Source organism: Cottoperca gobio, chromosome 19, assembly GCF_900634415.1.
Source record: "Cottoperca gobio chromosome 19, fCotGob3.1, whole genome shotgun sequence".
Lineage (NCBI taxonomy): Eukaryota > Metazoa > Chordata > Actinopteri > Perciformes > Bovichtidae > Cottoperca > Cottoperca gobio.
In genome coordinates, this window is record NC_041373.1 from 8,863,639 (window position 1) to 8,888,796 (window position 25,158).

A 25,158-nucleotide genomic window follows, 5' to 3' on the forward strand; every position below is an offset into this window, starting at 1 on the left:
ACTGTATTGCAGATTCTTTCATTCGCAATCTATATGGAATCGTAACCCCTGTATCATGACACATATATATCGCCAGATTCTTGCCAATACACAACCTGACTGCTGGCCTGATAGGGAGAGTATGGGGGTCAGTAATGTGCATCACAAAGGTTTAAAATCTGCATAAATAGACCCAGTTCCCCTTGTTGTCTTAATGTTCCCCCACTCTTGGCTGATGGAAATGCTCTCTTCAACACAGTCTAACACAATCACCATAATAGCCTAGTTAAAAATCTGGGGGAAAACGTGAAAAAGGGCACACTTTGTCCATAGCAAGGCTTTTTTACGAGGCAGCGTGTTTGAATAGCTTCACGGTTAAACAAGAGAGGGAAAGGAACTACAAATAGCCATGTCCTTAATAGCTGTGGAGAGTTAACCTCCACACAGAGATAGAGCCAGGAACAAGACCTGAACCTAAAATGGCAACAGTGAGTTTATTTTTGGGGGACACACGGAAGGTAGTCCTACTTTTTTGAAAAGCTAGGTTAATATGTCAGCACAAATAGACTGTCTGACCCTGGAAAGTGGATAATCTTAGCTTTTCTCTTGACTCCACTTCTACTTCTCTTCTGCTTCCGAGTGACACTCTCTCTGTTTTGTCTGATCCCTGTCTCCCTCCCTTGAGTCTCTTTTACAACTTGTGTGTGTGTGTGTGTATATGTGTGTAGGGGAGGGTCTGTGTGTTTGTGTGAGTTGTACGTGATCCCTCTCCATGCCTACTCTTCCACTCCTAATCTCGTTGAGAGGGCAGGGCGTGGCGGCTCATCACAAGCGGCCTCTGAAGGACACTAAACACTGGAGTGGCCCGACTAACCCCTTTACGAGCACAGCTAGGCTTTTGCTGTAAGGATCAGGAGACACCTTGGAATCAAAATGAGTTCATTTTGCAATTTGATCATTAAAAAAAACACATTCAATTCAGCTGTTACAATTCAGAAGGTGTGAGTTATTCACACCATGCTGTGTCCTTCTGCGTCTTATGAGTCATCCTGCGGTCTACAGGGGGTTGATGAAAAGGAAGGATCTACCCAAAGGGCTTTTACTGTAAACTGGTAAACTAATTATGTTACAGATCACGCAAGCATCACATCACATAACATCTTTTCCATTTTAGGGGAAAAACTAAATTGAGAGCACATCACTTGGTGCTGTGTCTGTGTGTGTAACAGAATCAGGAGCACAATGTTCCCCTGCTTTCTCCTTGACCACGTAATACCTCTTACTCAAGCAGGAAGCACAGGCCGGCCGCAGGGCCATTAATGTGCCGTCTTTATAGGGCTCCTGGCCCGAAAGACAAGCTGGGATTGTAACGTTGTTATTAGGTCGAAGTGTCCTCTCAAACTCTCCTAAACACACAGACACATTGAACCGAATGAGAGCTATAAAAAAAAATACACGCTGAGAATATGAAGTGTGAAAGGAAGCGTTGTGAGAAATAGAGGCAAGGGCAACAGGTGGCAAGTCAGGACATAAAAGAGGTGGCACTGAGGGCTGACAGATTTGCAGCCAGCGATTGAAGGGTGTTTACGAAGAAAACATCTCCCATATGTCTTAGAGTCTAAGGAACCAGTGGGAGTATGTCTCCTAAGGGTGTTTCCGTTTGATACCCCAGTCATAACAACATGTTGTTTGTCTGGTAAGGCTCATTCATGAGACCGTCTTTCCAGAAAATGAAACAATCTAAATGTTTAGCACAGTACCTAAGCAGGAAGTAGTGTGACCCAACCCTACCTTATCCCCATTGGTGGCAGATCAGAAAAAGCTGAGTCATTTTTAGCACAACAAACGTATTCTGTCGTTTAGTTTTGGGTAGAAATGCACCGATTGCAAATTGTCTTGGCCGAATATCTGACTGCCGATTCCGATTTCTTTTTTCTTTCTAGGAAGAAAGTAAGGGTAATTTCTCTTTTATGGAAAATTGCAAAACTGCACCAAATTACAGACCTTCATGTTGTTAAAACCTTGTTATGATGGTTGTTCCTCCACGGCTTATTTTGGATCTGCGGGTGTTACAAATTTGCAAGCTTTATGTCTTCTTCACTCATGTTGAAGGACTTCCACAAGTTGTGTGTGTGTGTGCGTGTGCGTGTGTGTGTGTGTGTGTGTGTGTGTGTGTGTGTGTGTGTTATATATATATATATATATACCAGTATATATATTTATATTTATATATGAGACTAATCCATCAGTGCATCTCTAGTTTTCGCGGTTGTATCAAGAAATATTAGGAGTGTCAAAAATGGCCACCTCTGCTTTTAAACTGAGATGGTATAATTTTACAAAAAAATCCTAAATCATCATGTAAACATGCTAATGAAGTGGGCAGAAGGGACTTAACTCTTTTGTCTCCAATTATGTTGTAGCCATGCAACACATTGAACACAGACAAAAAACAAAAGATAAAAATAATACATGATACACAAAACATATAATAAAGATATGCAAAATCTAAAGCTAAAGCCCACCATACGAGCTCACATAAAGCGATGTATACCAAGTGTCAACATAAATCATACAGTACATCCAGGTCCATCCACAGGTCAGGTCTAAGTACAGATGAGGCTCACATCTTAGACCACAGGTTTTCATACTAGTGTGCGATTTAAAGATAGTTTTTTGTAGTAATAGGAAATTATACAAGAAATGTTTCAACATATCTAATAAAACTGTGACCTTGAAACATACTGACTAATAAACTTACAGAGAGATAGCAAAATGTTTTTGCTTTAAGACTGTTTGGCTTTCTGGGCTGACTCACCACCATCTGCATACTAAATTATATCGGCACACTCACACAAAAATTAAGCACATTTGCATGCTGATGTCTTTAAAAGACACTTAATTTTAACACTGCATACTCAAAACCCACTTTTGTGTCTTTTTTTCATCCACCCAAAAAACTATTTCTGGTTATTCTTTATCCTATTTATGTTTACTCTACATGCAATCTTTCATTTCCAAGCTACTTGGAAACACTAATGGCCCCTTTTGTGTTTCACGCAGACGACATCCCCCCCTCTGTCATGTCTGATGGAAGCTAAATGGACTACAATGCCTGAAAATAGCATGATGTTTAGCACCATTCTGCTATTACTGATATCATTACGTGTGAACATGGGTGTAAAGTTAACTACACACTGTACTAAATGGATCCTTGCACAGCTTGCTGATGACACGTTCTGAAAAGATCCACGACAGGACATTACTTACCAAAGGTTCAAAATGTTTTCAGCCTTTTAATATTTTATAGCAATTATTTTAAAGGCAGGAACTCTTCAAAAACAGCTAGAGAGAGATTTATGTAATCATTAAACAGTGAATGATAACACTAATGTTGATGCATTATCATTACAATGGAAACAGAACAACAAAACAGGACGTGCTAGGTTGATACATTATAAATAGTACTAGAACTGGTTTGGCACTGGTCGCGTTTAACAAGAGCAAAACTACATCAAAACATCTGTTTACAAACTTTCACACAAGTCGTGCAGTGTCCGTAAGTTGTCTTCAAGAATTGAGGGGAACAAGGTGTGAGGAATTGAGGAAGTATTCCTTAAACCTAATTGAGAATATTCTAGCTCCATGTTTATGAGGTGTGACATAAACTGATGGAAGTTATTTATTTATTTGTATTAATCAGTGGAAGAAAAGTCTGCTGTTTTGTTGAAATCCAAAAAAACTTCATTAGCCATTTTTGCTATCAGTCGCCTAGCAACAGTGTCCTCACGACTTGAAACCACCGGAGAGTGAAGCATACTGACTTCCATATCAAAATTACAACCTCACTTGTTTCATTTGAGGGCAGCGGTTATTCCAGGTTCACATGTTTAGACTCACACAGGTGCTCTGCTGAAACTGTTGAGCCTTCGTACTTGTTGGCAGACTGCAATCACAGCATTACAGGATGTTTATCACTCATGATTATTTTCACTTCATAATGATTTGTTCTGAACATGGATGCACAGCGAGAGTGACTAGAATGAGATTAATCAAAATCCTGAATTCATAATATTTGATCTGATATTTTAACAGGGGATACATATCACGCTTTGTTTTCAACAAGGACACATATGACTCTCAGTAAAGGCAGCTTTTGATTTTAATCCTGACCTCATTTGTTTATGCCAAAAGTGCAGCGGTAAAGCTTCCTCTTTACTCTTAAGATGTTCTTCTGGCACTCAAATGGCCCACCTGTGGCTAGATGTTGACCCATAAAGACCACAGAGCTGTAACTTCATTCTGTTTAGTGTGTGTATGTCTGTGCGCTGTTGGTTGGTTTGGTTGTCCTAGGTGTGTGTTATGGCCGACCTCCAGCCTCTGGCCTCAAGGCTACACTCTTTTAATGGCTTTTTATAGCCAGTCTCTGTCACAGAGCTACTGAGCCTTCCTGCCCGTTGACGTACCCTTGGATGTTTGTTGTTTGTGATGGCACCAAGTGGATAAACAAAAGCTTTGCTAGTATTCAGCCTAATTACCTCCGCCGGAGATGTTGTGCTTTTGGGATTGTCTTTTGTTAGTTTCCAGGATATCTCCAAAAACATGGAAAATTCAGGATTTGGGCATATCTTTTGCTGTTATTTGAACTACGAACACCTGGCACATGGACACTTAACATATTTCATTATTTTAAGTTGGGGTTGACATTGATGACAACATTAGGGCACCCTGCCTGCAGCCTCCACATCTTGACACTTAATTGAGATCCGAGGGGTTCAATGAATTGTTTTTATGGATGACAAATTGCTGTGTTGTTCCTCTTATCCTTTGTAACCATCTATGCTGTCCATGTGCGACATGCCTTCAAAACCGAAATGGCGAAAAAGGACAGGTGGTAAAAAGAAAGAAAGAAAAGCAATTTCTCTCATCCAGTTCTTGATCTATCAAGATCTATTGTTGTGTCGCATAAGTGGCTGGGATTCCTACTGCAAGTGTGTGTCTGCAGGTGTTCACAGAGTGTCTGAGTCTAATTACAGAGACCCCGTCTGACTGCACTGATCTGGCATTTGTTTGTCGCAGCCAGACGTCTTATGTGACCACAAATAAAGAGCAGACCTTGCTATCAAGCACCCTGTATCAGGTACAATGTGATCCCACACACACCTTCGATCATCGAGAGACCCTGAAACAGGATATACAGTAGCATTGTTGGGGTGCAGAGAGGGCAGCTCTGAGGTTTTCTATCAGATAACCAGCCGCAATTGTGCCCTTTGGACTTTCCAAAGCTTCGGTTGCGTTTCTGAAAGAGCAGCTTGAAAGGTTGCCCCGTAAAGGCCACCGCTTAGACCTGATTGCTTTCTTTTTGTGATCTTGATCCTTTATTCTTTGCGGTATTCTTGACACAGCGCACAGATGTCATTGCTAAACGACTCTGCGGTTATGTCATTGTGCAAACCAAAGATAAGGGATTTTGTGTGGATATGGTGTTTGTGAAGGATTTTTAATACTGTGAGAGATGGCATTTTGGAATTTATTTAGCAATTCTCACCCTATTCATCCCACCACTGTCAATAACCAGACTATAACTACACTACACACTTGCACGCGGTTTGTCTCTCAGCCGCATGCATGACTGTGTTAAACCGCAGGTGCGAAGAACTAGTTTGTTCCCCCCTCGCTGATCACATATTATTGGTCCGATTGGGACATCCGTAGTTTTCTAGGATTAAAAATACAGCCTTTGTGGAGCCACAGTTGAAACTGAATTTCAAACATAGTAACAACAATGTCACATGGAGATGAAGGTTTAATAGGATACAACATGCATTTTGGATATGACACACTGATAAATGACCCACAGATAAAATCCTGTCTCTTAATCTCTCCAATACATGCATGGTCAACCCTAGATTAAAAAGGATGTAACCTCATGACCTTTGAAACCAAAGCAATAAATAGGACACACAAATGTAAGCAGTAAAAGTGACGCCAGTGTGTACAGGTGGTATCGCTGTGATTCAGACCCAATCTGCTTGTTTTTGTTTTAAAATCAGCTTTGTTCCTCTCTTTGGGTTTTTTTCCTTTACTGTTATGAGGCTTTATTTGTTGCTTATTTGTTATCTGCTGAAGTGAATATTTGCCTTCTTGTTTACTACATAACAACAAGATATTTGTTCAGTTTCTCTCCAGTCTTGATTGCTAGCAGTGACTGTTTGTGGTGATCATGGAGGATAAATACTTTACTGGTACAAGACAGGGAATCATTGATGTAGCTTACAGTATGAGTGATGGCCAGTGAATCCCTTTATATTATTGAGATTTCCAATTGCTCTTTTGTCTTTTTATTAGTGATCCGAGTCATCATTTAGGTGTAATGAAACCAGGGCCTATAAAAGCGGATGATGTCTACACGACTGCCTGACTTTTGTTGGTCGTCTTGGCAGCATTTGCCACTTGGCACACAATAGTGGAGCAAGTCAGGGAGAACCAACCAGGGCAAGCTGGCTTGTGAAACCGTACCACATCCAGGCTTTGAATTATGGATCTGCGGTGGGTGCGAGCAGTGCTATAATCAGCAAGATGGCCAACCAAGTGAGCCCTGCTGCTTTAACGACCAGCACAGCAGGGCCTGTTGATTAGAAAAGCCAAGAAAAGGCGCAGGGCAAGGGTGCTCCATCGCACCTCGCTGCTTTTTATGACATTTAGATAGCTCCATCACGCTAATTGGTTTCATGTCGCTGCATAAGCAAGCTGTTGTTTTGACTTTGGCTGATCCTTGTGAGGATATGAATATTTTAGGAGCCTCCTTTTTTCATAGCCACAGTGTGTAAATTCACGCTCTGACCATTTGTTTTGTCAGCCCCCGGGGTCACGCTAAACTGAGTCAAGCCCTGCTTTCAAATGAAAAGTGGCTGTAGCTTGTGATGGTCATTGTTAAAAAGGGGACATCATGATTAAAACTGAAATAATTGGCATCATGTTTACGTTCACGTTTAGGCTGTTGACCAGGAAATTCTTTCCTTTTCACCTCATGTGGTTCTTGGGTCCCTATTGCCACTCGTGTCGAAACTGACTTCTCCTTTAGTGCCGGCCATGAATTAGTCAGCGGTCAAAGAAAAAAGGGCTGATTGGTCCGGGTCGAAAGAGCAGCAAGACCCAATTTAGACCTTGACATAACATAGTTGAGAGATTTCTTTGTCCACTAATATTCTGATCTTTCCTGGTCTTTGAAGGATCATCGTTAACAGGCTGAACCAGTCAACAAGTCAAGTGCAGATATAGTAGCTAAAGGTCAGACCGAATTAAATGAAATCTTCTGCCTAGACTGGCATTTACGATGTTAGAGAGAAATATACATATGCAAAAAAGTCAAATAGAAATCTGATAAATGTGCTCTTATGTCTTCAAATTAGAGTCTCAGCCAAAGGTCCCAGTAATTAATTATCATTGCCATAGTTACACTTTGCCCACTATTTTGTTCATTAACAGCGGCACCAGAACATTTCTATTAATCTTATCAGCTTCTGTGTGTTTGCTGTATTGTGCCAGTTGTGTTTATAGAGTGGTTGCTGTGCAGCTGTGCACTCACTCACAGTTGCATTCATGATTTGGGTAAAGCAAATAAGACGGATGAATCAGCTTTTCTAAGGCAAATTCTGCTGATTCAGACAATTTTGTCAAATCAACTGTCAAAATAGTTGCCGATAAACCAATCAATCGACTAATCAATTAATTGACAAATTGTTGCAGCTCAAATAAAGAACTGTTGCACTATTGAAATCTTGTCTCCACATTGTTCAACCATCAAACTTTTCGTCAGTGCACACACACATTTCAAGAGAGTTGCCACTGCCTGAATGTTTTTTTTTTATATAGAAAATACAACAACTCCTTACGTGCACACACCGTGGGAGTGTGCTGGCCTCAGCTCTTGTGGTCAGTCATGCCTCTTGCCACCCTGCTTGCACAGACTTGCTTGTTGCAGAGGACATAACATGCTGCTGTGTTAGTTGCTATGTGTGTATGAGTATACGTTTCCACGCAACTGTGTGAGAAAGGGAGAGGATGCGTGTGAGATTTAATGGTTTCTATGAGACTTCCATGTTTCAAATGCTCCTTAACCTGTTCTGAACACTAGACGTCCATGCTCAACAGCTAAGACTGACCCATACTTCACCCCAGACTCTTTGTTTATCTGAAGCCTCTTATTTCAAATCAGAGGACCGTGTACTGTGAAGGGCACCAATGTTGGCATGTCTAATCTCAGGGAGGTTACCTGTGGTCCATTATTGGCATTCAAAACCCTGAGGCTAATGCCCAGATATCCAGTCTTAGGTTGCCACACAGTGTACTGTCATTAGAGCCAGCATCTTACAGTGTTATCAGACGACTTATTAGTGCTATAGAATCTGCCCATGCAGCAGCTGCTGTGTGTGGATGTTGGGTGGAGCTGTGGCAGGTACTGTAACTCAAGAAACACGGGCGACAGATGGGACTAGAGGTGTTATCAACACCCTTGGCCTTTAATGATTTTCCGAAGTGCATGCACACAGACAAAACTGTGCATGGATGAGCACACTATTTGATACCTACTATACATCTCATTATGTAAAAGCATTGTTGCATGCTCATCAGCTTTCTCAAGGAACACCGTTACACACCGTTACACACCATGCGTATAGAAACTGTATATATATAAAGCTATATTTCACACCAAGCCTTTGGAAATGCATCTTTTTCTCTTTGCATCCACACTTACCTGCTATTTTTTATATCACAAATGTGGTCTGCACAGAGGCACGAATGTGACACTATTGTCGCATTTTTGTGTGAATGAGGACAATGACGTTTTTTCAAAATGATGATGCATGTTGGCACGGACACAGTTGGATGTTTGTGTTAAAGCTCTGCTACGCAGGTGTTGTCAGTGAGCTGTGTTTGTGTTTATGTTGTCAGATGACTATGAACGTAAACTACTGACTTGATGACAGTCTTGCTGCAGCAGCTCAGGGATTACTGTTTGACCTAATAAAGAGGTACTGTATGAAGCACAATCTCATTACTACTACTCACTACTACTACTATTTAAGGCGATGGAACAGAGGTGAGCAGCTACTGCTTACTATCAGCCATTTAGAACATTATTGCCAATGCTCCTGCTGATTTTAAGATGTTTTATTTCTGCTTTATTTATTGTGTGTTGGGTCAAAATGTATTTATGATGTGTTTAAAACTTCAAATCACTCAACTCTGTCTGGTTGCTGCTCTTACAAACCGCTGTGACTAATAAGGCTGAACGACACAAGAAACTCTGCGTCTTCTAAGGACCAAAGCTTTACATGGTGCACTGTAAGGCACGACAATGATAGGACTAAAGCCTACTGCAACACATTATCTTAATGTGGACACATCTTTAGATGATGGTCAAGTGCTACATGTCCCGTCTCCTTCAACTCAAAAGATTTGGACTCAACACTCTATTTGGTTTGTTCTGAAGGTCACCAGATTTGCCGGGACTAAGTGGCTTGAATGCCTGTGACACTAAGGAAAGAGAGTAGCATCAACTGCTCCACATGCTACTCTCTTCTCCTCACATGCTGTCCTTGTGTCTCGAGCACGATTGCTCCTCATCTTTCCCTTGTGCATGCCATAGAATGGCATAGACTCTTTTTGGGAAAAAAACCAGCATGAAAAGGCATATTTTGCGCCCTGTAAATGAATAAACTCGAAAGACAACAAGGTGTTGCTTCATCTCTTCCACCCCTCCGTCTTTCCTCGCCCTGCGTTTCTCTCCTCTTGAATTTCAATTGAGAGGCTTCAAAGTGAGCGGGTCAGTGGATGAGGGGGTCATCAAACAAGCCGGGTGATTCAGCGTTGCAGGCCTCAGAGGGCTCTCCAGACCCACTGATGAACAGTTCTTGTCAGCTGGAAAACCTGGCAAACTCCCATCGCTGTATCTGAAACAAACTCAAGGGTTCTCTATCATGTTTTCTTTGTTATTATTGACTTTTCTGCCAATTGAGTGGCAGGAGATTTAAATCCACAACTCTGTCAGTGGGAATAATTTTCCTTTTAGCTGTTGACAAGCTGTCAAGGCGATTGCGCCCACTGCCACCCCTTCATTGACGTGTCAACATCATTCTAATATTTTCTTCTGACGTCGTGCTGTGCCGTTCCCTGAAATGTTCTTTCAGAGAGCTGTGATTTACAGATGATTGTCGGTTAGGCAGAGGCTTTGTCAAACCGCACAATTGAAACAACGCAACAATCTCCGTGCATTCACTTGCAGTGTGATTACATGTACTGCTCAGACTGTCACATGCACAAAGCAAACATATTCTTAGCAATTGCAACCGGCCGCTGATCGCTCTCCTTCAGATGCTTCGGTATGAAGGTTCTTGACAGGGGGACTGATGGTTGGGTTATTATGTTCTAATACCAACGTTCAGAGTATGGCAGATGGCTTGAATGCATGCCCATTTGCTGACATGCATACACACATGCTATGAAGAGTCCCTGATCTGAACCGGGGCTGATTTTGACAGCCTGTGAAACATTGGAACAGCTGTCGTTGACATTTCCATTTTTCAATGACATATCTCACAATCATTGGTAATTTTGGAAGAAGAATTATTGATTGAAAAGAAGACAAGTGCACCGAAGTTTAACTTGATAATTGTGGTTTATTTTTTAACAACAATGTTGTGACAATATCCACTATATTATTAATACTGTTAATAACTTCAAAACACACTAAATGGCCACATTAGGAGCATGAAGCTAACTCAGGATCTGATTGGGCTGTCGGGGTACTTCAAAGAAAAAAGGTAGCAAACTACCAGTAAATAGACCTGCCCAAAGCTAACAACAGACTTTAATCATTTGCTGATCTGATAACTATAACCGTCTGATGTCTTTACATTTGGGGTTTTCAACGTAAACAGACATCTGCAACAGACAGAGAGCCATCTGCATTTTGTGTCTGCTCATCCCGACAGCTGATGCACCAGCTGTGCAGTGTACCTGTGTACCTGTTTTATTTCCCTTTTATGGCTATCATTATAGCACACATTATAAGCCAAACAAACAGTGAGTGATAACTAGCTCCCAGTGAAACTCACTTTTTTTATCGTCATGTCATTTACTTTCAAGCTGAATCTCAAGTCACTGAATTGAGGACACATTTTATCAGTAGCTCAACTTTCCACTGTGATCAACGGGATCATCAAGTTAGCGGTTGGCATGGGCTTGAAGACTTAACACCCACTCATACTGTGTGCCTCTTTTAAACCAAATCTTTTCCTGTCTTTGCCTTCCTCTTCATCATCAGATGGTGGTTCTGATGGACCCTATGGAGGACCCGGACGACATCCTGCGTGCCAACCGCTCCAGGGAGAAAACGTACATGTTTGATGTGGCATTTGACTACTCAGCCAGTCAGGTCAGTCAAAAGTAAAAGTTCAAGCGTCACTGTTGCGGCTAGTAATCATCACTAAATAAAATCTAAACAAATGTGGCACAGCATTTGTGTCCCTAGAAAATGCACTTGAACCCTTTTTAAAAGTTTATTTTCTTCTTTCTGTGCAGGACGAGGTCTACCGAGCTACAACCAAAGGGCTGATTGAGGGCCTCATTTCAGGCTACAATGCCACCGTATTTGCCTACGGACCCACAGGTGTGTGAGTGTGTGAGTGTGTGTGAGTGTGTGAGTGTGTGTGAGTGTGTGAGTGTGTGTGAGTGTGTGAGTGTGTGAGTGTGTGAGTGTGTGAGTGTGTGAGTGTGTGAGTGTGATGCGCAGAACCCACAAGGTGAACTAGGCACTCCTCTGAATGGAGGTGTATAATGCACCAATTCCATGTGTTAGCTTTCTGGTGCAGAACTCTGGTCGGCACACTCTCAGGAAAAGGTTGAGACACAGTGAACATTGAGTTTTAGCATTCAGCTTTCAGAAGATGGTTTGGTTCAAAATATAGTACATTGGTTAACAATGAGTATGATATCTTTAAAACTGCATTCAGTCACTTTCTTTGGTCCTTGGGGCCACTAGATTGACACATTATCACCTTATAAAGTCGTTGGGTTAAACGTTTTTATTTTCTGTTTTCAGGTTGTGGGAAGACATACACCATGTTGGGGACAGACAAGGAGCCAGGCATCTACGTTCGAACACTGAACGACCTCTTCCGTGCCATCGAGGAGACCAGTGACAACATGCTGTACAGCGTCACCATGTCGTATCTCGAGGTCAGAATTTCCTCTTCCACAACTCCAGACATTTATTCTCACCACGAGCTCACAGAATCATCCAGTTAAAGAAACAGTGATGCAAATCTCCTAATTTCCCTGAAGTGTTGTAGCCATTAACTTGATTGCTCACTCAGAGTTTAAAGATTTCTTCTTATTTCTTCACATTTGTCTAATTGTGTCTGTCAACGTCACAATTAGAACTTCTTCTTTCGCCGTCACCTGTTCACGCTGATAAGATCTGAGGTTGTTAGCTAATGCCAATTGCAGACAGATACTACTGGTGTCCTTTTACTTTAGCCTGGCATTTGTTTCACATCTGAAATGAGCTGAGCTGGCATCCACAGCCCTGTAGAGGAGCCCAGACACAGCCAACCAGACTCTGCACAATATTTCTATATGCCTTGTGTTTCTTTTATATCTTGTCTTGAGGCCTTTTATATGTCTTGTATAAATCACTTGGATTTTCTTTTGAACTGCTGTTGAAAGGTGATGTACAAGTACATTTGGTTAGCCTCCTGTTGCCTTGTTAAAAAATGTAAGGCTATCTTTTGTGTGTTTTCCTTCTTTCTTCTTCTAAAGACAAAAGATCACAGGTGCCACTTGAGACTGTCAAACTCTTCCTAAGTATACCGAGCAGATATAACAGTAGCCTAGTTTGTTTTCTTTGTCTCTTCGTTATATTCTGTGGGATAAAAATATAGACTATTGACTGATTATTTTCTCTCGTTTGTGCTGATGATTAGCTGACTCTGGGCTAAAGTTTTTTCAGCCTTTTTTACAAAATAATAAAAGTGCTTTGTGATGCAAAGCATTGAATCACTCAGACTTTGTCAGCATTACTTCTTTCAGGTGAGTTTGGTGTGTCAGGGCCTTTAGTTAGACTTGAGCATAGTGGCTAACTCACAATTAGTTTAAAGATCCAGGAGGTTTATCTTTCTTATTTCTCATTATGTGTCTTCACCAACACAGTAAGCCACTGTGCTGTAGGTGTAGAGGTGCGTTCTTTGAGGTGTGGAGTGATCTGTAGTCCTGTTGGCTTAGTGATTATCTCTGCCTTTGTCACTGGATGATGAAGCACAGATAAGACAGCAGGCTGATGATGGCAGTTTCTCTGTGTGCCTGCTGGCTGTGGTTCCATACCTCATTACTGAGAAGCAGGTACAGCTCAGACTGAGTGTTTGATGACAAAGCCCTTAATAGCACTGGATACAATGGAGTTTGTCCATGTGACTCTGATAGCAGTAACTGAGCCACACTGGTGTGGCTCAGTGTTGCTTTTCTTGACGTTGGTCAATTTGAAATAAGTATCGTCGTACAGAGATTTCTTGATATATATGGTATTCATAGTTCTGATTAGCGTTGTGCTTTTCAAGTGCTCTATTTGCACCTTTTACCTCGCATGTAGGAGAGTTGGTTTTTGTAACTCTGGGAATGTCCTTACTCAGATCCATTTAAAGATTTTAGGTGAATCATTTGTCCATCGTAGTTCTACTTCCAAAAGTCTTTCTGAAAGAGATTGCTGCATGCATATAAAGAAGAATGACTCCGATTTGTTAAAAAATATTTGGGCTGTAAGGAAGGGAAATGAGTAAGTAAGTAAGTAAGAGGGATAAAGACAGACAGAAAGAAAGAGGCAGGTGCTGAATATAACCTTGTATAAAAAGAAACATTTGAAAAGAGCATTAGCCTTTAACTGAAAATGAAGTGCTGGTATTGTGCCATTTTCATATTTCTTTTAAGCAACCCAATAATTGCTGGATACAAATGTTGCCTATTGGGAGGAGGGTTTGCATCAGACATTGAAATTACACTTTATGTTTTCAGTGCCAAACGCTATCATTATGTGTAATGATTGACAATGTTTTTGAAGCTCAGCTCTTTATTAGCTCTCTGGGTTGGTGGAAGTAAAATGTTCCGATTAAAATGTCAATCATGGAGTCTGAATGTTCTCTGACCTGTATTGACCTCTTCAGGGTGAATCCTGACAGAAGGCTGTGTGTGTGTGTGTGTGTGTGTGTGTGTGTGTGTGTGTGTGTGTGTGTGTGTGTGTGTGTGTGACGTGTGTGTGTGACGTGTGTGTTTGCTGTTTCCAGGGAGCAATCTGTTGCCACTGCTGCCTCGCCACAAAGAGGTTAAACACCATTTTACGGCCTGACATCTGCTCCCTTTTTTTATTCACATCACTCTCTTTCACACGCGCAATCTCTAAAACACACCCACAGAAACACATACAGTGAATGTAAATAAATACACTCTGTATGGAGAAAAAAAAGCCACATTCAGTTATTTACCACTCGCATGCACACAGGGCTCCCTCGTGGCTGTAGACTCTCAGTCTTGTTCAAATTTCACCAGCAATGAAAGGGTACCAATGGAAAAAATACAAGAACAAATATCCAACTGGCAGTAGCAGTAAAAGCACTCACCCCCACCTCCTGTCCTCACAGCTCCGACCTCTCAGTGGTTTGTCGTCCAGAGGTCATTTTCCAAGATGTCACTTCCCGCACTGAGCTTTTATGTGTGTTTAGGGGCTTTCAGTGTCAGTTCAGAAAAGTCACCTGAATGTAGGTTTTGTGAAAGAAGAGCACGGACACCAGCAGATGACAGCCTGCCACCCAACAAGCCGGGGTTTCTTAATGACAGTGAAAATATAGCACTTGATATTTTTGCACCAGGTTTGGGTCTGTGTAGGAGGCATGAAAGCCTTAATGGAGCCTTTTCAGAAGACAGAAAACACCTCCAGTTGATTCCTGTCTGTAACTTAAAGCAACATAACTTAAGGGGGTCGAGCAAATAGATCAACTTTTGCATTCGTCTGTGATCAATTTAAACACGCTTCACTGGGATTCTTTTATTGTTGGTGCATTTAGCTGACAATTTAATATTTCTATCTGTGTCGTTTTAGATCTACAATGAGGTGATCCGTGACCTGCTGAACCCGTCCTCAGGCTTCTTGGACCTGAGAGAAGACTCTAAAGGAGTGATTCAGGTTGCTGGTATCACAGAGGTGTCTACCATCAATGCACAAGAGGTTAGACAAGCTACCTTACTTTTGCATTATTCTCATTTGTTTGAATCATAACATTCAGATTACATTCAGCGTAACTGCACACATGATGAAGAAGTCTTTCTTTGTGTTTTCAGATCATGGAATTGCTGATGAGAGGCAACAAGCAGCGCACCCAAGAGCCGACGGCCGCCAACCAGACGTCGTCTCGCTCCCACGCTGTGCTTCAGGTGGCCGTGAAGCAGCAGAGCCGGTGTCGAGACGTCCTGCAGGAGGTCCGCTTTGCACGTCTCTTTATGATCGACCTCGCCGGCTCCGAACGAGCAGCACAGGTGCGTCTATAAATCCTCAGTGAGGAGGTCTAAATGGCTGAAATTATACTCAAGTTCAAAGACTTCTTCTTTTACGCCTATATAGACACATTACACATGTATAGCCTAAAAACTACAAGGCTCTGCTTTGTGAGAGTCTGCTCACTGGGGATTGGCAGCGTATCTTTACTACAGACCAGAGGATCGAGGTTCCCATAAACCTCAGGACACTTTAATGAAAGCCTCTTTATATTTGCCACTATGGCCCGCTATGTGGTTTATTAAAGTCCAACCTTTTGCTTTGCAGCTTCACAAAAGCAAAGTAGAAAACTGTGATTGGCACAAGGGGAAACTGCTTGTAATTACTTGAGTATTTCCATTTCATGCCACCTTATACTTCTACTCCATTTAACTACAGTTACGAGTCACTTTACAAATTAAGATTTTACTTAAAAACAATGAAATAGTTTAATCAAGCAACTCGCCCAGCTGCAACAATAAAATGCTACTTGCAAATTAATGCATGAGCAACAATAATGTAATAATATAATATATAGTATAGTATAAAACTCTATTTAGTGTTTTGGCTATTCAATTTTGCTGATAATACAATTTACTTATACTTAAAGAACATTTTAAATGCAGGATTTGTATGAATATTTTTTTAATCACATACATTCCATTTACAAAGAAACAAATTCACAAAATAAGGTAGTAAGAAACAGAATATTGAGGGTGATAAGTACTTGATTGCCAAATAAATAAGTTTACAGCCGGTTCCTTTCTGTGAGCTGCTCTGTGGAGAATATCGTCTCTGGTGTCTCACCGGTCGATACTTGTGTGGAGAGAAGCAGGGCTGGATTGTCAGAAAGGAAGAAAAGTGAGACTATCTGTGAGCAGATTCACTTTCTGTGTTATGTTATTGCTTTGACCTTCTCTTTTTAAGCAGTCAAGTGAGGGCATTGAAAAGTATTTGTTCAGTTTGTTGTTGCCAGTTTTTCGAGTCGAGATTGCTTTTGTCGGACAGATGAATGGCTTGTTATTTATGCCAGGTTAACACTGCCACCTCCTTGCACACCATGAGAACAACATGCGAACGGCCAGTGAGGGGAGAGCACTTACTTCCCAGGGGGACCTTTTGAGAGGCCGTACTATCGATGAATAGCACATATGTCCTCCATTAGGAATTAAGCAGAACAGAGAGTTGTTTGTCGCTAGAAACAAAAGGGAACATTTTCTCTTCCTCTAAAGAAGAGGAGTGCGGTTAGTAAAAGATGAGGAGGTAATTCCATCTCCTGGGCAAGAATGGAAACAGGACAGCTACTGTTCAGAGGTTAGGGTGCCCTTGTGGCTTAAAGCCCCTGAAGATGTTGTTTACTTAAGTAGTGCACTGTAACATTAACTGTTTGTGACTTAATAGACAACAATTAAATAATTAAGGTGTTTAAACTCATCGGGGCTGTGCTAGTGTGATTTGATCAGATTTGAGTGACTGTGACAAGGCAACACAGATTCCCATTAAAATTGCTGAATCCTGATTGGCTGACGGAAGTATGTGGTATCACCCTTTCCTATCTGAGCCTCACTTCAGTGAGAGAAGAGGACAGAGAAATAAAAGAAGCATAAAATACTGTGTTCGTGTGGGATCACATTACTTATAGTAAGAAGTTGTTTAAGAAGTTTTCAGGCCTTCAAGGCGCCGGCCATGTAACCACACAGTCCCTGGTTCAGTGTAGCTGGCGTCCTTTGTTGCATATTATTCCCCATCTCTATCTCCCCTCACTTACTATTAGCTGTCTAATGTTTACTTTAATAATAAAGCCATGAAATGGCCCAAAAATACCTTGAAAAAGTTCAGAAGTTTTCTCTCATCCGTCTTTGTGTCCATCTTTTAGACTCAGAATAGAGGTCAGCGGTTGAAAGAGGGGGCCCACATCAACCGCTCCCTCCTTGCTTTGGGAAACTGCATCAACGCCCTGAGTGACAAAAATGGCAGCAAGTATGTCAACTATCGAGACAGCAAGTTGACTCGATTACTGAAGGTACAGCAATTTTTGAATTTATATTCTGATCTCCAGGATATCCTTACTTTATTTTGTGATTCAGGTATTATTCATGTGTTTCTTTTCTTCTGATGTGTGCGAATGATAGGACTCGTTGGGCGGGAACAGCCGAACTGTCATGATTGCCCATATTAGCCCCGCCTCTGTGGCTTTTGAGGAGTCTCGTAACACGCTGGCATATGCTGACCGTGCCAAAAGCATTCGAACACGGGTGAGAACTCATATTTCATCGTTAAAAATAAACATAAAATAAATATGAGTGGATTTTATAATGAAATATTGAATTTCTTAAAATTATACTTCACTGTCAAATATGTTCACTAGGCAGTGATTGGCTTTTTGTTGTAATATTGTAGGTTTTACTGCCACATTTCTTTGTGAGGAAAAGTAGATTGTTACAGCTCAATAAGATGATTGATTTGTTGCCATGGTGCTATATACATGAAGCTATTTACCATAGTCATTCATTCTGTTCCTCCCAAGAACCAAATGAAGATACTTGGAGTTAGAAAATGCAACTTTCAGTGTGAAATTTGAGAACCATGTAAATCTAAGTATTCCTTTCTTTGTCTTTCTCATCACGGTGTGCTTCAGGTGAAGAAGAACCTGATAAATGTGTCGTACCACATTGCTCAGTACACCAACATCATCTCAGACCTGCGCTGTGAGATCCAGCGGCTCAAGAAGAAGATTGCAGATCAGGCGAGCCGCCAACATAACTCAGACCGGGCTGACATCCGCCATGTCCAAGGTAAAGTCTTGTCCCCACTGCCTCCTACGGTACATCACAAATATCTGCCAGATGAAGCTCTAATATTTGTATTACTGTTCTTGTACACTGCCTGTTTACAACTATTTCCTTATTCTCCTCTCTGCTCATAAATATTTGTCTTTATTTCTCGTAGCGGAGGTCCAGGCGCACTCCAGCCACCAGAGTCGGGCGGAGATGGACCAGTTGAGGGAGCAGCTCCTGGATGCCTTCCGCCAACAGATGGAGATCAGGAGGAGCCTGATGGAGCTGGAAAACAGCAACATGCAGAACCAGATCGACACCTCCAAACACCTGTTAACTATCGCAGAGTAAGTGTTTAGAATGAATATCTTTCTTTCCTGCCCTGTCTGATAGCAAACACACGGTTATCTGTAATGTGACATTCAGGAACACAGTTTGAAAATGTACTTACAGTATGTGTACCTCATCCAGTATTTAATTATACCAGCTCTGGTAAACACAGACAAAGACAAATTATAAACCAGATGACATATAATTATTGCTGGCAGTTCATATATGGGTATATCTTTCTTCACCCAGCTGGGAACAAGAGCGGAGTAGACGTAGGAGGAAGTGGCGGGCTGAAAGGAGGAAGGAAAGTGTCAATAAGGACGAAAGCGAGAAGGACTCAGACTCCCCAGAGTCCCCTCCTGACAGCACAGAGACCCAGCAGGTGGCGATGGCCCGAGAAAACCTGGCCACACTCATGGCGGAACAGAAAAAAATCCACAAACAGAAGGTAGAGAAACTTAGGGGAAATGCTTCACATACTTTTGTTTGTGTCTGTAGAATATAGAAACTAACCACTTTCTTCTTGTGCCTTTTTAAATAGTTTGAGGCTTGGCTGTGATTTTACATAAACATGATATTTTTTAGAAATGGAAAACAAAATGTCTTTTGTTCTTCTCATCCTTAAGGCGTTGCACGAGCGCAGATTTCTGGAGCTTCGGGATCGGGCCCGACGCCTGGAGGAGCTGCTGCCCCGGCGGGTGAGCTCAGAGGAGCAGCGCGAGGTCCTGTGCCTCCTCTGCAAGGTCCACGAGCTGGAGATCGAGAATACAGAGATGCAGTCCCATGCGCTACTCAAGGACAACGTCATCCGGCACAAAGACTTTGTGGTGCAGCGCTTTGAGCAGCACAGACACCTGTGTGACGAGATCATACAGCAACAGAAACAGTTCATTGATGGTGAGTCTAATTGTCTAATTGTCTAATTAAACCTTGTGCCTCACTTCTAAAAAGTTGTTCTAATGTCCTGTTTTGTTCATTTTGAGAATTAACCCTTAAAATGCCAGTTTGTTTACATAATTCTACTGTTGTTATAAAACACAGAAATGTAATTATAATGGGTATGCTGGGGGAGAGGCATTGTCACGTTTAAAAAATAAAATAAAATATATATATATATTGATATTATTTTCCACTTTCACTGTTACATTTTCTTTGAACAAACATCAGTCCTGATCATCGCCACGTACACACTATTCATCATTTTTAGAATGTCAACCCTTTAGATGCCAGTTTATTGTTTGTAATTATTTTCTTTATACTAAATGCGAGGGGGATTTTCTTTTTGACAGTCTGGGATGTGTCAATGATTAGCGTCAACATTGATTTTAGTCTGGGTTGTTGTGTTCCAGACCACAGTCTGCTCGTACCTCCACACCTCCAGGAGCTGTATGAGATGTACATGAAGCAGCTGGACGAGAGGAAACTGGACAGAGCCATGGCCCTGGATAAGGTGACCATCAGACACACCATCAAGGTAAGCCCCTGCATGATGCATCTAATTTAGAAACTACATTATACAGAAATATGGTGGCCTAGATATTATATTATTGATACTAATAATTCATAATTATCATTTCCAGGAGGGCTCTCTACCCAAGATCACCCTGCCGGGTCAGGGTCGTGACAACATGCTGGACATGGACTCAGACCAGGAGAGTGTACGCAACATGTGCTCTGATAACAGACGAGGCCAAGCCAAAATCCGTCGACACACTTTGCCCCCCATTCTGCACGAGCCTGAGCTGTAAGAGGACATCTTGTTCATATGTTTCCCATTTATGATCTATAAAACAACTGCATTTACAATAACAGCATGAAACAACTACATATTCCAACGACCGAGTTCATTTCTCAGTATTGTTCTCGTTCTCTTTCCCTTTCAGCGACAATAACCGAGTTTTTAAGAGCAGCCCTCATGCCAGGCAGATGAAAAACTCAGCTGTAATGACCCCGCCTCCCATCCACATAAACGGGAAGGGCAGCAGAGAGGTGAGGACCATTTTAATGAGCAGTACTTGCCCCTGATTCATTCCAGTTCAATAGCTTCAGTCTACTCAGGTGTTTCTTTTCTCTTCATGCAATATGAGTTCCTGTTTGAATTATACTCACTCAGATATTACACTCTACTAATAATAAGCTTTATTTGTATAGCACCTTTCATACAAGAATTGCCGCCCAAAGCGCTTCACAGCAAAAACATAACAATTAGTACAAGGACAGAATAAGATCATTTACAGTACAATAATCACAGTGTAGATGTAATGAGTCTGAAGTACCATTATAAAAATAGCAGAATTAAGATAGTATAAAATAACATTGGAGATCATGCCTAGTTTCTGTATCTGTGCCGTACTTAATGACCCTACTGCCGGGAAACCACATTCATTACACCATTCTTGTAAATGTTTTAAACTATCAGAGCCATATTTTGAAAGCATGAGATCAACAATGCGCCCCTGTGGACCTTCAATTGCTTTACTCCCTTCGGTTAAAGCCGTTTTTTCTCCAATACACATTTATCAGAGAAACTTCCTCTTGTTCCCGTGGTAACACAGTCTATTTGATCTCAGGCTTTTCAAAAGTACACACTCTTGATCAGTTACCTTTACACATTCAATGTTAAACCAGGTATAGCAAATATTAATAAAATCATTTAAATTAGTTTAAAGTGACTTAGAGTAGCAGCATTAAAAATAATAATAATAATAATAATAATAATTCACCATTAAAAGGCTAAAGTGAAGAGATATGTCTTCAGTTTACTTTAAGATATTGAGCGAGCTTGCCTCCCTAATGTCTGCAGGTAAAGTGTTCCATAACTTTGGTGCATAATTGCAAAAGGCTGCATCCACGCTTTTCTTTTGGATGTTTCTGGGAACATTTAATAAACCAGTAGTGGATGATCGTAATGTTCTTGGGGGCACATAGTTTATTATTTAGTTGTGTGTGTGTGTGTGTGTGTGTGTGTGTGTGTGTGTGTGTACCGTGTATACATATACACACACACTATACTTGTTTGAAGACTATTAACTATTTGAGTTAACTGTACAGTTTATCAGTTTGTCTGTACTGTTATTGTGATGCATTGAATATGATATGAAATATCCATAAAATATGTCTCCTAACGTCAGTGGTCATCAGTTTGCTCAATGATAGAAAATGGGTCCCTGAAGGAACCACTGGCTTAATGGACTAATCATTGCAGCTCTACATCTTTATTCCAGGCTTGAAATAATAATATGACCTCCATCTAATTTTCTCTCAATGGAAATGTGTCAGCAGTGTGACTCATAGACGAGAGGAACTAAGAAGAGTTATCAGTGCCCTATTCAAAGTAAAAATTTCATTTCCGAGAGGCACAAAATTGATTCAACCGGCACTCAATCTGACCTCGAATGAAAGCAAAGTGAATGTCTGATCACCATGTGCCACTCTGCATCTCATGTCTGCAGCTGCAGCCACTGGCTCCTGAGAGCTCTCTGAGCTACAGTCATCTCAGCCACAGTGTCAGCAGCCACCTTGACTCGTCACCCGAGAGCAGCGAGGCCGGGGCTGATATCCCCCTGTCACGAACTGGTAAGACGTTGTAAAGAGTATACGTGCAGTACATGTTAGTGGAGGGGCAATTGGGATCAAATAATCGTTGATTGATAAAGAAAATGGTTTCTGATTTATTTTTCTTCGGGTCAACTAATAATCTTTCAACACTAAGGAATGGAACTGTGCCCATCTCTTTTTCTGAAGTAGCCCTTTAATTGGTGGTAAAGAAAGTGAAAAGGTCTAATAAGAAACATCTCTCTTTGTCTCCACAGAGCGGCAGCAGATCCTGAAAGGGGTCCAGAACATTGTAGTAAAAGCAGCCCGTCGGCGCTCTAAAGCCCTGGAGGTGGACGCCTTGCGGTTACCCCCTCCCCCCTCTCCCCTGGATCCCAAGAAGCAGAAGAGCAGCCTATCTTTGAGCGAGGCCCCCCCTAGAGGTTTGCCGATGCGGCGTGGCAGGCAGCCCAGCCCTGAGCTCAGACACGCCACATCGGACGATAACCTGTCCAGCAGCACAGGTGAGGGCCCCGGCCTGCAAGTGACCTGGACACGCCCACGCAACCGTCAGGTCGTTACCAAGAACCAAACGCCACGCGAAGTGGACTTTGAGGCTCGTCGCAAGAAGAGGCGCTCACGCTCTTTCGAGGTCACTGGTCAAGCAGTAAGTATTATTCAGATTCTATATGCACAGTATTGTTATTTCTGAGTATCCTCAGGAGACACTGGTGTATTTACGAAATGTTAATACAGCTCATACAAAGCAGCAAGTGCTTTTTGGCCAATAAGGGGAAGAAAGACTCAAATGGTAACCAGCCTGAATATACCGTATCAGCATAACACAGTCCTCTTTTCAGTCTTTTTATGCCAAGCGTTATTCTCATAAACGCGACATCTCAGGAACACCTTGAAGGATCTTTTTCAAATTTTGCACAAACGTGCACTTAAGTATGAACTGATTTGAATTTTGTGGTCAAAGGTCAAGGTCACTGTGACCTCACTCAGCACGTTTTTGGCCATATATCAAGAATTCATATGCTGATTATGACAATTTCACAAAAATGTCTAATAGGATAAACTCATGAAGTGATTAATATTTTGGACAGAAACAGATGTAAACTGCAACATGACTGGTTGGCAGAGGCATAAATCCGCAAGGCGGTAATTCTAGTTTATTATTATTTTGGACACAACATGCAGAAAAATAAGGCAATCACTGCATTGAGCCTTTTAAACAAAAGCCCACAGTTACAGCATGAAGTGCAATGTACGCTCTGACAGTATATACACACAGACAGTTACTAAACTACACAAAAACCAATAAAACTAATCATTTCTGTATAAGCAGTTTCAGATTATTTTATCATTTGTTAACAATTTAACTTTCAAAAAACTATTTTCTTTACAATTTTTCAAGCTTAAATTTATATTAAAAGAGGCATAGTTAAATGGCAAATATTTTGAGAACTCAATCCACCGTTTGTGACAATAGTGAAATTGAATATTTCCAGTTTATCAGGCGAACATGTATGCAAATGATTGACAACCCTCACATCTAGCAGAAACAGGCAACATTGGATTGTACTCACCTTGTAGCCTGGTTTTTCCTGGTGTTATAGTGTCACATTATATATGTATGTGAGCCATGAACCCAAAGCATGAAATGTTTTCACAGGACTAAGCAGCACGTTATAAGATTAGTCGGTGATATAATTAACTTCCTCCTCTCGCTTGCAGCTGCCTCAGACCAAGACAACCACAGCCCAGAGGTTCCGCCCTCTGGACAGCACATCAGACCCCCATCTCCACAACAATGGGCCGCCCCAGGCCCCCATGCTCCGCCCTCAGTACAGAGGGGTCCCTCCTCTCGGCAAAATCAGGGCACACCACAACATCCAGCAAACGGGTGAACCGCCGTCACTGCCAATGTAGACTAAGTGACGTTCCTCAGTAACAACCTTTGTATTGACTATTCTTTTGTTATGTACCCATCTTTCTACAGGCTCAAACGCAGAGTCCTCCACAGCCCACATGAATAACCTGAAGCGAGGGTCCCAGCTGCGGCAGCCCCAGCCCCTCCTCTACATCACCACCACAGGCACCGGGGGCCAGCGCACACGCAGACACTGAGCCATCACCCTAATTTATCGTCAACACCAGCACTAGCACCCAAAACACTTTGGACACTGAGCAACGGCGCTCTGAGTCTCACCAGCCTACAGACGCCAAAGATTGCTCCACGTACAGTGCGTGTTCCGTTCTGTCAAGTGTTTCCACTTAAGCTTGCTGTCGTGCTGAATTGTGTGTTATCCTCAAGTCAGGATGGTGTCAAGCTCACTATGAATGCAACACTGTACTAATGTTCGTGCGTTATGAGTATATATGGTTTGGTAATGTTCAGTGCTTGTTATGAAGGCCACAAACTGAAGCATTAAGCTAATGAGGGATGTTGATGGGAAATGACTTGCTTTGTGAGACAAAACATAAAAAAGCTGAGAGGATATTACACTAATGGCAAAAACTGCGTAACGAGAAATGGCCGACTGTCAAATTGCTTCAGCATCAGATTTTCTTGTAGTGAGGTTGTCTCAATTTAATGACACTAATATTTGAGTTAAAAATATCATCTTGATTGTTGTGCACTTCTGGATTCAAACTCAATGTTGTACTCTCACACGCCCCGGGTTTATGCCTTTTCTTACCCAAATGTGTTTAATGTCATGTCTGTTTGTGTAGATGTAAAGTACCACAAGTTGCTTTTCAAGATTAGTTGGCTGTATTTTTTAATGAATTATTTAACAGTTGCCTTTTCTTGTATGTTGTTGTCCTCGACATTTTTTTTCATAATTACTACTTTCTATGCTTTATTTTGTACTTTTTTTTTTTATTTGTACCCAAATAAATTCAAATGAGAAAAGTGAAACGTTGCTTATTACTTTTCTGGTGCAAACA

General features: G+C 41.5%; 1 protein-coding gene across 1 annotated transcript in view; it reads left to right on the forward strand.

Moving 5' to 3' along the window:
• kif19 (kinesin family member 19) overlaps positions 1–25,094 on the forward strand; it is a 32,093-nt gene extending 6,999 nt beyond the window's left edge. Inside the window, exons 3-20 of the mRNA XM_029456378.1 lie at positions 11,309–11,419; positions 11,566–11,653; positions 12,086–12,222; positions 15,131–15,256; positions 15,370–15,564; positions 17,439–17,585; positions 17,695–17,817; positions 18,201–18,357; positions 18,512–18,686; positions 18,919–19,117; positions 19,296–19,566; positions 20,019–20,143; positions 20,250–20,413; positions 20,553–20,658; positions 22,122–22,245; positions 22,482–22,870; positions 23,944–24,112; positions 24,209–25,094. Of these exons, the coding sequence (XP_029312238.1) occupies positions 11,309–11,419; positions 11,566–11,653; positions 12,086–12,222; positions 15,131–15,256; positions 15,370–15,564; positions 17,439–17,585; positions 17,695–17,817; positions 18,201–18,357; positions 18,512–18,686; positions 18,919–19,117; positions 19,296–19,566; positions 20,019–20,143; positions 20,250–20,413; positions 20,553–20,658; positions 22,122–22,245; positions 22,482–22,870; positions 23,944–24,112; positions 24,209–24,336 (2,934 nt within the window). The 3' untranslated portion in view covers positions 24,337–25,094. The remainder of the gene's footprint in view (positions 1–11,308; positions 11,420–11,565; positions 11,654–12,085; positions 12,223–15,130; positions 15,257–15,369; positions 15,565–17,438; positions 17,586–17,694; positions 17,818–18,200; positions 18,358–18,511; positions 18,687–18,918; positions 19,118–19,295; positions 19,567–20,018; positions 20,144–20,249; positions 20,414–20,552; positions 20,659–22,121; positions 22,246–22,481; positions 22,871–23,943; positions 24,113–24,208) is intronic.
• The last annotated feature ends 64 nt before the right edge of the window (positions 25,095–25,158 follow it).